At 31.6% G+C, this 14,659-nt stretch overlaps 1 protein-coding gene across 2 annotated transcripts; it reads left to right on the forward strand.

Annotated features, from left to right (window-relative positions):
- The first annotated feature begins 1,435 nt into the window (after positions 1 to 1,435).
- On the forward strand, positions 1,436 to 9,651 carry LOC130442866 (E3 ubiquitin-protein ligase RNF139-like). 2 transcript variants are annotated; one of them, XM_056777249.1, is made up of 3 exons: positions 1,436 to 1,513; positions 7,938 to 8,056; positions 8,839 to 9,651. In XM_056777249.1, the coding sequence occupies exons 2-3, from the start codon at positions 7,988 to 7,990 to the stop codon at positions 9,634 to 9,636; spliced, it is 867 nt and encodes a 288-aa protein (XP_056633227.1). In that variant the 5' UTR covers positions 1,436 to 1,513; positions 7,938 to 7,987; the 3' UTR covers positions 9,637 to 9,651. The 2 variants fall into 2 exon arrangements, with proteins under 2 accessions (XP_056633227.1, XP_056633225.1); XM_056777247.1 differs by having other exon boundaries at positions 1,452 to 1,519.
- Positions 9,652 to 14,659: the final 5,008 nt, after the last annotated feature.

A 14,659-nucleotide genomic window follows, 5' to 3' on the forward strand; every position in this document is an offset into this window, starting at 1 on the left:
GTGTCTCATCACTAAGCTATATTCATTATCTTTTAAATTCGATATGCCAGCGAAACACAATTGCTTATGAAAGACTTTAATCACCAAATGTGAGTTGCAACCATTCAAGATATTATAGTTTAATTAAGTCGCCGTTGAAATCACGCATAAGCTCCCTTAATAAATGTAAAATTTGGGTGGAAATCGTATGTTTCATTATCTACTGTGTAATAGCAGCAACTCGAAAGCTTTCTACTTAAGAATGGAGGTATTCGCTATTCTTAATTCCTTTTTCTTCTTGTCATCGTCATTGTTTCTGAGCCGTACATTTGTATAATCGCTTTTCAATATTTTCCAATTACATGACATGCTCCTTTCGTTGTTGATATTTTTTTGGTTTATTTTGTCTCCCCTATTTCTATGATTTGCTTGTCAAACAAAATATCTTTTGTTTTATTTTCGACCCTATTTCTTCTGCCTCTTGTCAATTACCTTAACAAAGTTCTTGTTATGATTTTTGCTTTTGTAATCTATGTCGTCTCAGTTTTATTATGGTAAATCTTCAAAATTTTGTGTTTTGTCTGCACCTGATCACTGATTTCAATAAAAATCAGTTTATAACTAAAAATATATATCTCACCGATATCGCCTACAGCCTCCCAAAAAGTTTTAAGGAAATTTTCGACATCTACTATATTAATTCACCCGTCTATTGGTGCATTCCACGAAGAGCTCACATCGTCTGAAATATTCTTTCGGGAATCCCATCTCTAAAGGTAGGTTTTCATTTAATTATTGATAAAACAAATTAAAACAAATTAATGCCTTACAAATTTTAGCAAACTTCTTGAAACGTTCAAAATAATTCATAGTCCCTTCCATTTAAGTAAGGGAAAGATGATATTCGTGAACGTGTTTGTCATTAGTGATTAGTGGAATGCACCATATAATGCATAAAAAGCATTTTGTTCTATTCCTAATTTGTTATTTTTCAATAATTAAATAATTAAAAGAAACAATGTAATAGTTAGTGAAGATTTGCAGCAAAGAAAAATATTTTATTTTATGGATAACAAATATGATTAACGTTAAATCAACTCAAGTAAATGTATTCCCTTGAATGAGATGAAGAAGACATGGAAGTTTGAAAAATTATGTTCCAAAAATGTTAATATAATGACTTGAGATAATATGTAGTTTCCAAAAGATTTAATTATCGTTCAGAAATCAGTTATTAGGAATGAAATTAATTGATGGGAAAAAAAGCAGGACGTTTATAAAAATTATACATAAATCTTAGTCAAATATACAATTAGAAACAAAACTTCATTAGACGGGAATTCCGTCCCTCTAGACTTTTTGATGATAGTACGATATTTTTTGCAAAGTCAGAATAAGACGATTTAGTCTGTATACTTTGCCAATAATCTATTTTTATAACTGAGCTAAACTCATTATTTTATGAAAATCTAATTGAGTTGAATATGTGAACAACCTCGTATAAAATATGCAAAATTTTAATCGAATGGAATTGGTAAGTGTAAGTAACTATTTTCGTCATTAAACTTCATGCCATCATCTAGTGTATATTAATATCCATAATAGTTTCGGTTTCGTATATTAAGTTGTATAACTTTAGGAAGCAATTGTAATAACAAAAGATACTTAAATAGTTCGAACAAGGATACATACTGTGATAGATTGTCACCAATAAACATAAATATAAAACAGATATTTGCTATATTTTCTTAACAGTTTCAAAGGATATGGTTTGCTGTTTACTGTTTATTTCGATACCTATTGATATTTTTCGTAACCCAGGATCATGAATTTTATCGCGAAGAGGCAATTGAAGAAAAAATCAGCGTGTAGACCGAAAAGGCCAAATGGCGCTTTGGATTTAAGAGCATTTTTGAATCCAAGATCAACACATCCGCCCATATATTGCGATTTGCTTCCCACTATTCACTAGTAGTGGGAAAACAATCCATCAATTGAAAAATAATCAGATAATCGAAAAATATCGATAAATCGGAAAATATCGATTAATGAAAATAATCGGTTAATCGAAAATAATCGATTAATCGGAAATAATCAAATAGTCGAAAATAATCAAATAATCGAAAAATATCGATTAATGCTTTTCTAAAACGCGATGGTGGTCTCTTAAAGTTAAGATAATTGTTCAACAAGAAGTAAATCTCTTAAATTTTTTACAAGCCCATAATAATGGACATTACAAAATGCTGATACTAAACGCTGAAACTCCTGAATGTTATCCTGGAATTACTATACTAACTCCAATTCAAAACATTTTAGAAACTCTGTCTGGAGAAAATTATGTAACGGGATCTACCATTCTACCTATTTCTTTGGAATTAGGTAATAATACATTGGTAGATGAATACTATGAAACTGAAATTGATGAAGACATTGTAGAACTAAAAAGGCAAATAGCTTCATTAATTTGAAACACACTTAAAAACAGATATGAAAACAAACGAGAAAACTCTTATTGCAGACTGCCACTTTCATGGACCCACGTTTTAAAGGATCCAGTTTCTGAGAATAGAGCTGCGTAATAAAGAAAAAAGAAAAGCGGACTTTCATCAATGTTTAAATCTATGAAAACTGTTAAAGGTAGTAATGCTGTGAGTTTAAATGTAAAAATTAAAAATGAAATCGAATAATATATGAATATACCAGTCATTGATGTTGAAGAAGATCCACTGATATGGTGGAAATATGAGGCACATGTATTTCCTTTTCTTTTCCAATGTGCAAAAAAGTTTCTCTGTATTCAAGCTTCCAGTGTTCCATCTGAGCGAGTATTTAACAAAGGAGGCCAAATAGTAACTGACCTAAGAGCGTCACTAACTGGAGATCATATTGACCAGCTTGTTTTTTAATTATGAATAAGACGTTTGTTAACATTCCTAAAAATTTATAATAAACCCCTTCCAAGATAATAATTTTTTATTTTGCTTTTAGTTGCAAGCCTAAATCTAAGACTAAAGAGTTTATTTTCAACATAATTCAATATCAGAATCTTACTTCCAAATATCTTCTGTAGGTTCATTATTTGGTTTGTTTTTATTGGAAATCAAACCATAATGTCTTCTGTATGTTCTTAGTGGTATACTCGCTCTTTATCTTGTTTTTTGTAGGAATCAAACCACAATCGAAAATTAATAAATTAATTGATTATTTTCGATTAATCGATTATTTCCGATCTAGCGATTATTTTGGATTGATCGATTATTTTCGATAAATCGATTATTTTTGATTATTTTCGATTAAACGATGTGAATCTCAGAATATTTGCGGCTGTGTTGACTATGAAAAGCGCTGAAAAGCTGCAGTTACCACGAAGCAAATTTTTAATGAATCAAAATGAATTTGTTCCATGTCCTACGTGCTCACAGATGGATGAGTGATTATTTATTTATTGTTAAAAGCATTCATATGCTAGTAGTATTTTTGTTTGTATTTTCTTCCTTTCTACATTTATTTATCCAATTAATAAAACAATTTTTTATCAATTCTTCTAATAATAGATTCCAAAATAGATTATGGATAAAGTTATAATGAGGAAAAAAACAGACTCATTTGTTCATCCCTTTTGATCAAACATTTAACCCTCTCAACTAACTTCATTAGAATCAGAGGCTTAATAGAGAATTATCTGAACGGCGATTTTAATAAACGCTTTCACGCGAAAACTACTTAACTACTTAACTTAACTTCACAAATGTATATCGTAATATGGTATTTTTTCATACTGTTTTCGGTTTTAAGTAAAAAACAAAATTATATTAATACATATAATGTCATATTTAAAAATTTTACTGAAAAATAGCTCCTTTCATTATTCTCTTATTATTTACAAAAATAAAAATTAACAAATGTCACTAAGGTAACATTGTAAACAAAGGCAGATATATTCAATTTTTAGAAATACAAAAAATATTTTCCAAAAGATTGCAAAAGTGCCGAAGCAGAAGGACAAATTATTCCAATTAAGTCTTCTAAAAGGTACGAAGTGCCATGACTCAAATTAATGCTGTAAAGTCGACTTTATAGTACAGTATGAAACAAAATCATTTTTTACGGAAGATACAAAATTATTTGTCAAAAAATTTCAAAATCTAGCTTCTTCAACGCCATCTAGCATACCAGTAATGAAGTTCCACTATATTACCGTTGCACTCCAACAAAATTGCGTATAGCTTCAGCTGTTTGGAATTTTTCTATATTTATTGTTATTTTTTCATAGTATAAAACAATTTGAATTTTTGAGGTTAGGTGTCATTCCTGTGGTTAGATGCTATTCATTATTTTGGATCGTACTCTTTGGTTTTAACTGTGTCGGAAAGGGAGAAAGTGTTTCAATATTTCGCATTTATATCTCTATAAATTGTTAAAATTTAATATTATTTATTTTTGTTACAGAGAAATATATTTGTGGTTGTATTTCAATAAAGTATATTCATATATAGTGAATGAAACTTTTTTAAAAATTGATAATCTCAGCTAAGCAATGAACTATAATTAGCTTCATGTTTTTTTAATCGACGACTAGTTGCCTATATGACTCATATGTTTTCAGAAATAATACAAAAAATGTCGCTTTCAATACATAACCAAATTCGCGGTGCTTGATGTATTTATCAGTTTTTTCTTAATGGTTGATTTGTATACGATATCCAAATCTATGAGATTTCATTTTCGCTATGAAGACGATATTGTGTTTTTAAAGGAAGTCGTGTCTACTAACCCTATGGTTAACCCTCATAATTTATAAAGTGAAAAATATTCACTACCACCGCTTTATAAAGAATAATAATAACTTTAATAATAAAAATGTCATTCATCATTCTTTCCTTAGTTCCACTATTTTGACATAACAAATGTATGAGAGATCGTGTCAAATGCTAACAACTGACATGACATTTTCATGATATACATTTGGAAGAAAATTCAAAATTGAATCAGTATTATTATGTCCACCTCTCTCCTTCAAGTTATTGCTGAAGATGACATCTTAGGTAATCATCAGAATGAAATAAGGTACAACTATAATTATTTAGTATGATGTATTTCAAAATTATGTAGATTCATTATTTATAATTACATAACCGTTACACAGAATGCACGCGAACATGACGCGCTCTAGACGCTCATGAGTGTTAAAAATACACCCCAAATTTAAAGCTGCACAGAATGAACGCGAGCATACGCTGGTTCGCTAATAAACATAACCTTAATTGGGCATCTATATAAAGAAATTTGAACGCTGATCAACGATTTTGAATTATTTATAATGTATTATATGTATGAAATGTGGGGGAAAATATGTACAAAGCGACATTAGACACGACGGGCGTTGATTGGTGAGACCCCCTTGAACAGAAATATCTACAGTTACTTTACTACAACATATTTTAAAATCAACGAAATAGATCCAGAAGAATTTTTTGATAAATGAATCGGGGTTTATATGATCAACTTTTGAACTCATTGAGCAGAGACTTAATAAAACATTCAATAAGGAAATTTAATTGTCGATTAGATCAAAAAGTTAATCACCAGTTCTTGTCAGGGAATTTTCAAATGGGAAAATTATTCCATATATTCTGCCAAATTTTAGTTTTCTTGTATCCAACTGACTGTTTTTTATATAAACACTTATTAGTAAATAAATTCCATTAGCCTTTCATTCAGAGAAGTCATTTTTCAGGGTATCTCCAACTACAAATTACACTAGAAAAGTGAGGTTATGTTTTTAACGTTCATTGTCGATCAGCGCGTAAAAAGTAGAAAATTTGTTAACTTTGACGTCAAGAGGATGTACCAGTATATATCACAGTTTCTTAACATCTTTGACATTTATGAACGTCTAGAGCACATCATGTTTGCGTTCATCCTGTGTACCGCTTAAGAGACGCTATGACTTTTATGATCTACCAGAATTGTGAATGTTTTTTTTATTCTTTATAATAATATTGAATGATGTTTCCTCAATCTTTGAGTGTCATACAGGAATATAAAGATAGTTGATAAGTAAATCAATTTCATTTATAATCCAAGATGTGATACAAATATTGATAGCCTTACATCAAGGATGAAATTGCAAATTTGCAACAAATTTTATTAACATAAAAAAATGAATAGTGTATCTGATTACACTCCGGTTGAAGCATCGTCAGATCCCGATGGTCGATATGCTTGAGGTACGATTTTATTAGACTATGGTATAAATTTCGAGTTTCTTGCCATCATATTTCTCACAAATTTGATGGTAATTGATTTTATTACCAGTGTGGCCACAAAAAAACAAATTCAGCGTCTTACAGTAATTCCAAATATCGATGTGCAATATGTTTGTTGTTTTGCTGAAAAAGAACTTATTGTAAAGTGTCTTGCACCAATTCAAAAGTTGGCGACAATAGACAGAGATATAGTGTACGTATAGAACAATTCTATTTTTCTGTCTAAATCATTAATTGATCAATAAGAAAGATCTATAAAAGGGATCTGGGTGTAATATTATGATCATAAAGAGTTGATATGTTTATTTTCTACAAGACGAGAGAGTTAGGTTAGATTACACATTGAACAATATTTGAAAGTATGCTTACAATGACAACTTGACAAAAATACAAAAAAGACTGGTTACATCACTTTCCCATTAGTTTGATAAAAAAGTTGATCTCAGGTTAACGCTATTCCTAAAATCAAGGATCTGTGGAGACATCGAACCAAGACGTTCATGATATATTAGTTCAAAAGATGAATTAAAATAATTCTGAGGACAAAGAAGTATTCAAATGGCTTCTTATCAAGCTACATGATAATGAGTAATGAGTTGTTACTGAGAAACGAATGTATTCAGAGAGCTCCTTATGAAGCTTCAATGCAAATTGATTTCATAAATTCCTGAAGAAGACAGAGGATCCGCGGCATACAGAGATATTATGGCTATGGTCATTTCTGAATAAAATAGTTTTTATAATTTAGGTAAAATCAACGCCGCGCGAGTCATTTGAAGAAACTGCTGTACTCAAGCAAAAATCTCTCATATAATTGTCATTTCTAATGAGACAGACTGTTGCTAAGGAAACTAACTCTAAGTAAGGATTGAAGGAAACAATGCTAAAATAAAAAGTATATATTTTGCAAGATAAATGTAACTGCAAGTGTGATGATAGTTCTCCTGCTGTAAATAATATTGATATCCATTTGAGTAAGGAGCTGTTTCTGAAAAATAAATCTTGCTCTTAGTGATACATAGCCATTTTTGAAGAGAAAATAGTACATTACACACTACGGGAGAAAAGCTGGGCATTTTTGCCCGCTTTCGGCTCGGGTGACAAAAATCGTGGGCGGGAATGCCCTATTTTTCTCCCGTAGTGCGTATACTATTTTTTGATGAAAAGTTTTTCCTTCACGTATTCTAATTCACTAGAATCGCCTAAATTCATTTTTTTAATTTCAATTCTGTATTTTCACGCGATAATAAATACTAAATGTTGTATGAAGGAAACTGCTACTGTATCTACAGTAAACATTTCGATAAAAAAGTCGTTGCTACGATACTGGGAATAAAAGATAGTTCTTCCCGGGAGAGAATAGGCCACTGCATACTAGAGTCGGAAAACGAACTTTTCATCCCGGCGTGAGAAAAAATAATATATTTGAGGTCTTCTAAATTGAGGAATGCTAAACTAGAAATGATAATCTGCCTTAATATATGTTTAATCGGCATCTGTGCAACTTCGGATAGCTCATTTTCGACAATTGATCATGTCGCGAACTGAATATTTTCCAATACTTCCTCACTTCGCTCAATGATCATATATATTTCTTAGTTTACGCAAGCTTCTGCGGAGAAAAAAGTATACTTTTTCGAAATATAATCTTATAATTTGTCATTCACTACCAGTTTTATATTATAGAATGGCGACCATTTGTGGGGGAGCTTCTCATAGGCCTAGGATTCGAAATCATGGAAGAAATGCATTATGTTGAACAATTTTTTATTAAATTGAAAAGTTTCTACGCATTCACTTCACAGGTAAAGAACTGATTTAAATATGAGTCTTTGGATTCATATGTTACGCAATGAGTTTTTGTAGCAATTTCACCTTTAATGCTGACTCGGACATTCCTGTGTACTCAGCCGAGAACTTTATTAGCAAGCTACTAGTATTCAAATAATATGTGTGAGCAATCACTGTTCTAATACACTGGAGTGTGAGTGTATTCGAACACAGCTTTACTTTTTTGTGCTAGTGAATGGTGGAGGTCCAAAAGCACAAGTGCACTGGCAAGTGCAAGTGTGAAGATAAACTAGCAAGTGTCTTCCGTTTGTTTTGAAAGTCGTGTTAAAATGAAAATAAAAACAAGCTGATATATAAATGAGGAATGTTTGGGGTATGTAAAATGTAATGATTATGAAAATAAACTTGAACGATAAGCTGCATATTGCACATTAAGAGATTCTGCCAAATTATGTACCCAAAATTGACAATTCACGATGTGAAAAATGGAATCAAAAACAACAGATCGACTTATTATTACATGCAGTTGTGCAGATGCAACCACCAAGTAAAAGTATGCTATATTATCCTCAACTGAACTGGCATGCGAAGAAGCATTCCAGTGAACTAGCATGTGTGAATACCAAATCTCTCGCTAGAGACGCATGCGCATTTTATTCGGCTGCGTACACTGGCACGTCTGACTGAGCCATTTATTATGTAACTTACTTTCTCAGCATTGTGTTGCGGACACTCACTTGTGAATTCATGAACATCAAGTATACATATGATATAATTTTATATTTTCACTTTTTAGGTATGTTTCTTCATTCTCGTAGATTGGATAATATCAAACACTGGAGAAGACATTGATTTGCAAAGTGATAAAAGTGTTGTCACGGCTCTTACCACTATTCTTTTTTATTCCGTTTTTGGTTATTTTGTCACTAAAATTAGAGATATTTTCCAAACAAATCGACTAAGCATAATAAGAACTATTCAAACGACGGATCATTTATCTCATTGGATATGCAAATTGATCTTGGAATGGGCTAAAGCTGTAGTTATAGTGCTGTGTTTAAGAGAACAAGGAATAAACTACGAACCAAGTCTGAATTACAGTATAATAACTTTTATCTACTATATTTGTTCAGAAAAAATATTTGTAGAAACTTTTCCTCAGATAGTCGAATTGTTCAATATCGAATGTTTGGAAGATATGGAGCATCTCTATATTCCAATGTTTCTCAATGCTGTAGCTATTATATTTGGACTCATAGCCAGTACATACATATTTCTTATCGAATATTCCAGTTTCGTTATTCTTTGTATGTATTTTCTGATATATATTCGAATGAAAGACTTGTACTACAATTATTGGAAACTTCTGGTACTAGAAAAACGAATTTATGCCAACTTTAGAGTAGCTACGAGTGAAGAAATACTTGCTTGGTCTGATATATGTGCCATTTGTTTAAATTCTATGTCTCGAGCTAAAATCACACCCTGTAATCATTTGTTTCACCCGTATTGTTTGAAACAATGTTTGAAAAGCTCTCTACTTTGTCCTTTATGCAAAAGTACTTTCATTCAACAAAGTGATGATGATAAATGAGTATTTCCCTCAAAATGTGTTTTATTTATCCTTTACCTACTCCAAACAATCGAAGTGTCCTATTGGCACTCTCCACGGAAAAATCCGTGACTCTAATTTCAACCCTAGAGACACGGACATTTTTGAAGAAATGAGCCGAATGTTAAATAATACGCTTCATCTCACCGATAAATACTGTTCACGTATGAATATTTCTAATCCCAATATATTTTTTTCATTCATTTGGAACGAATTATACAAAAAATTTATTGATAAATAATTTGATTGTAAGCATAACGAATTGATGATATATCTCGTAATTTATTCTCTAAGATAAAAATTAGACCACGGTTTTTTCCGTGGAGGGTGGTGATTTTGGATCATATGGTAAGATTTAGAGACACGAAAAAAAGCTTCTCTAAGAGCTACGGAAATTTCCGAGGAGGGTGCCAATAGCAGCACCGTCAAACAATATCGGGTCTGCAGCAAAGAAACTAAGTATACATCATATAAATATTTCAGTATCCACGAATAAATATAAATAATTTTTTGTTTTGTATGTAGTGTAGTTGTAAATTCAATTTTAAAATTAGTCTAATGGAGAGTTCTTGTTTGTATAAATGTTTATTGAGACTTTAGCATCAAAATTATCAGTTTAAAATCCACGATCCATTCAAATAAATAGATTGTATTATTTGAAGCAAAGTTTCTGGCAATGAACCAAAAAATACATTTTTAAAAAGTAATCTACATCTGCTTTCATTCAGAAAAACACTAATGCATATACAAAAATAGTAAATAAATGATAGGTTTCGGAATAAATATTTTTATTTGTGAAATGTAACGTAGCATAATTTCGATTTTCAAAACAAATCTCAACAGCTTGTTACTCCAACAGGGAGAAATATATTTTGATATTGTTTACTCGAATAAGGATTTTGTTATGGTTTCAAAGTATATGCGTTGTAATAAATGTGCTTCTATTTTGAGTAGAAAGAGTGCAATTATTATTAGCCAAATGCTCAAACGGTTTTTTCTAAAATTTATAAAATGAAAGAGATTGGAAACAAGAAATAAACGGAAGTTACATCAGGCGAATATGCCGATTAAAGATATAAATCATATCGACCAATTTTTCTGCAACAATGGGCGTTTTCACATTGGACGACACGACAACGACAGCGATGTTGGTGGACGCATTATTTCATGTAAATGAATAGGAATGCTTTCACACTCGCCGATATGTTGGTATCGTGCCGTTGCAAGCAACGACATGTCGGCGAGGAGCAAGCAGTCCTGTCGTGTCGTGGCGATTTTCCTCCCAGTTGCACGTGAGGAATGTCACAATACTGATGTTATTTGCGAAGTTGCTTGCTTGCATCGTTTTTTGCGCCTCAATGATAAATATAGTAAATACAAATTGTTGAGTCCTGCAATTATGAACGACAGACAATAACTGCATGTACCGTGTCGTTGAATATGTAAATGAAATGTCGGATATTGTGTCAGCATTGTTGTCGTGTCGTTATCCTGTCGTTGCCGTGTCGCCTAATGTGGAAGCACCCCAATAGCAGACCGGGTTTGTTTTTGTTAAACCGCCCTCGTATATAAAATAAGAAAGAAACTGAGGATACTAAAGATGCAACGTAAGGGGTTGACAATAATATTTTTTATAAACAACATTTTCAACTTTTTGTGGGTAGAGCTAACATAACCAGAGTGCGAGATGAGGTCGAGAATACACAACGTAAAACAGTTTTCAATTATTCGGGAATGACGGAAAACTTGCTTATCATGCAAAAGGGATGCTGAGTCTATAGCAGGGCACAATAAGATATACCTGATACGTCTGCTTTCTTCATTATTGGTCATTTGAATGTACGCACCAGTACGCATCAGACGTTTGTTCCTGCAGTGTCTAAGTGTGTAAATCTAAAGCAAATTATGAACTTTCTATATGTGTTTTGAATCTTATCAACTCATGGGTGAACGAAATTTGGATACGTTGTTCAATATTTATATATAAATTATTTTCATAAATAAATTCAAGTCAAAAACAATAAGTAATAAACTTTTTGTAGAGATTCAAAATTAGTTACCCCTAGTCACGTTTAAATTTTTCATTCAAATTAAAGGGTACACTATAAAGAATCTGCTCTAAAAAAATTAGCTGTCCATATTTACCCCTTTTGAAAATATCGTAATTTTTATGTAATGGACATTTATCTGAAGTTATTCCATTTTACAGCTTTTCCTTTGAAACATCAATTGGCAAGAACTGAAGGGTAAAAATAATTCTAAAAATATCAACATGTTCAGAAGAATATTATCCGGAATAATTCAATATCTGACATGGACATGGCGAAGAAACTTTGAAATCTATGGAACGTAGCAATTAGCAGCTGGGTTTTGTATTTTCGAAAAGGTGGCAAATTGCTAATAGAATAGAACAGGAACAGGTTTTTTATTGCTTCCTACATATAGATCGAGCTTCCTGAAATGGCAAAACATGAACCAATGAGAGCTAGAAAAAAAGAAATACAAGAAACATTGAAAATGAGTTATGTTCAATTGTTGATCAGGTTGGGCCAGGAGGAAGTGGAACATCAAATGATACCAACATTGCTCGATTTTTCAAAAAGTACAAAGTTTCATCTAAAATTACTGGCGTCAATAAAAGTTTAATTAGATGGTATATCGTAAAGTAATTCGTTAACGCAGATTATTTAAGTATGTTACTAGTGTTATCTTTTCCAGTTGTCACAGAAACGAAGGAAAGGATTATCGCCGGTAATTCTAGAACTTTTGAATGCAGCTGGTTAGATAGAAAACATCTGTGAATCAATTCTTCTTCCTCGGAAAAAAAAATCATCTGACTTCACAACGAGTGATAGCAATTATAGTTTATAATGTTTATCTAATAATTCCGCTATCAAATGTGACACTTAAGACACTCCTTGACATTATGAAACTGACATTCATTTCATTAATTAAACTGACAATTAACTCATTATTTTAATTCAATAGTATTTCAAGATTTATATATACATTGAAAACAACATTATTAATAGATACAGTTATTTAAAGTAAGTCCATTTTCTGGGTGAATATTCTCATTTATTAAATATCTAATAAATTATAAATATATCGTAAATTGAGTAGTACTTTTGCGAATAGAAATATTTCGTCTTCAGTTGTTTTTATTAATCTTTCTACATTCCCCTGCTGACCGTCTCTCCAGCCAAGCCAAAAACAAGTGTACTTCTTGATATCAACATCTTTATCATTTTTCAAATTTTTGGTAGGTCAGGGCGTATCAACTTCTTGATTTTTTAGGTATTAAACTACCCACTGCAGCATTTCCAGACTTTCTTAATTCAAATGGAATGTCTGATTCGCTGTCTGAATCATGTAATTACTTCTGACTTATTTTAACTTATTTTGAAAAATCCTTGTTTGTTTCAACAATATCGCTCTTTTCATAATTAGTTACGTAAATAACTATTATTTAAAAACATACACACAAATTATCCTAAATTATTATTATTTTTGTATATATCAATTAACTAAATCAGTTTTTAACAATAAAAAATTTACATATACTTTTGATCACGTTTTAATGTCATCGGGCCCACTGTGTGTTGTCTTAAAACTTAAGGGGTGTTTTTATGCAGCGAATAATTCGCAGCGAATAACTTGCTAGTTGCCAGTTTATTAGTTCATAATTATTATGAAATATGTAGAAGAAAATTGGCAGAAATCTTTGCATATTTACATATTAAAAAGTAAAGAGCGTACTATGAATAAACAAATGCTATTACCCTAATTTGTCGGTAAAGAAAAACTTGTGGATTTTTTGCTGCAGTAGTTTTCACTCCGTACTGCTGTACTGAGTGAAAACCTGGACCATTAAAGCTCAAATGATCAAAAAACTTGAAGCATTTGATTTGTGGCTCTATAGACGCATCCTGAAGATACCCTGGACTGATAGAATCACCAACGACGAAGTACTAAGACTCATTGGTCGCAAAACAAAGCTTTTGACAATTATTGAGATAAGAAAAACATCTTACACAGGACACATCTTACGCAACGATAAATACCTACTGCTACAGAACATAATGCAGGGGAGAGTAGAGGGAAAGAAAGGCATCGACAGGAAAAAGAAATCCTGGCTCCGTAACATAGGAGAATAGACAAATCTCAGCGTCGGAGAATTGTTTCATGTTACGTGGGACAGAGACGCATTTAAAAACGTGGTCGCCACCATCAATGAGAAGACGGCATGAGAAGAAGAAGATTAAGAAGAGCCAGAAGAACGATAGAGAATACTGTTGGTATTCTGGTTTTTAACTGGAAAATTCTAGAAAACTAATTAATATGTCTATTAAAAATACTATGTTCGTTGTTCAAGCATCAGTGTGTTTACATAATTAACTGAGATTGGCATATGAGATGAAAATAACATACAATGACACCTTCAATGGTTGATGATTGATTGATTTTTACCAGGCTCTTGGAAAACTGAGTCGAGCCAATACAATGCCATTAATGATGTATCCATAATCGGAAGCAATATAGGTATAAAAGAAGCAATAAAAATAAGAGAAGAATCTACAAATTATGTTTATGGTGCTTTAGATTGGCAAGGCCAAATATATAGGATTGTGGCAACAAGTGCAAAAAATAAGTGTTTGCACGCGATGTAAATTTGTCTAAGTGCCGTTAGGTCGAGTTTGACAACATGTCGAGTGCTTTTTACACGAATTGCATGCAATATTTTTTTTGTTCATGAAAAAAAATATGTTTTATTAGATGTAGAAAAATAAAAAGCGTAATTTAATAGCAAAATATTTAATAATTAATTAACACTATCGGTTAACATTTAGAACTAGTAATTAGGAATAATTTAATTTGATCATTATTTTTACCATCAATGATGAACGTAAATGTGGTTTTTGAATTTCGTGTAATCACGGTGTATATCGATCAAATTTAATCCTTCTTCAACGTCATCTCTAAATACAAAACTTCGTTCCTTGTC

This window comes from Diorhabda sublineata, chromosome 4, assembly GCF_026230105.1.
Source record: "Diorhabda sublineata isolate icDioSubl1.1 chromosome 4, icDioSubl1.1, whole genome shotgun sequence".
Taxonomy (NCBI): Eukaryota; Metazoa; Arthropoda; class Insecta; order Coleoptera; family Chrysomelidae; genus Diorhabda; species Diorhabda sublineata.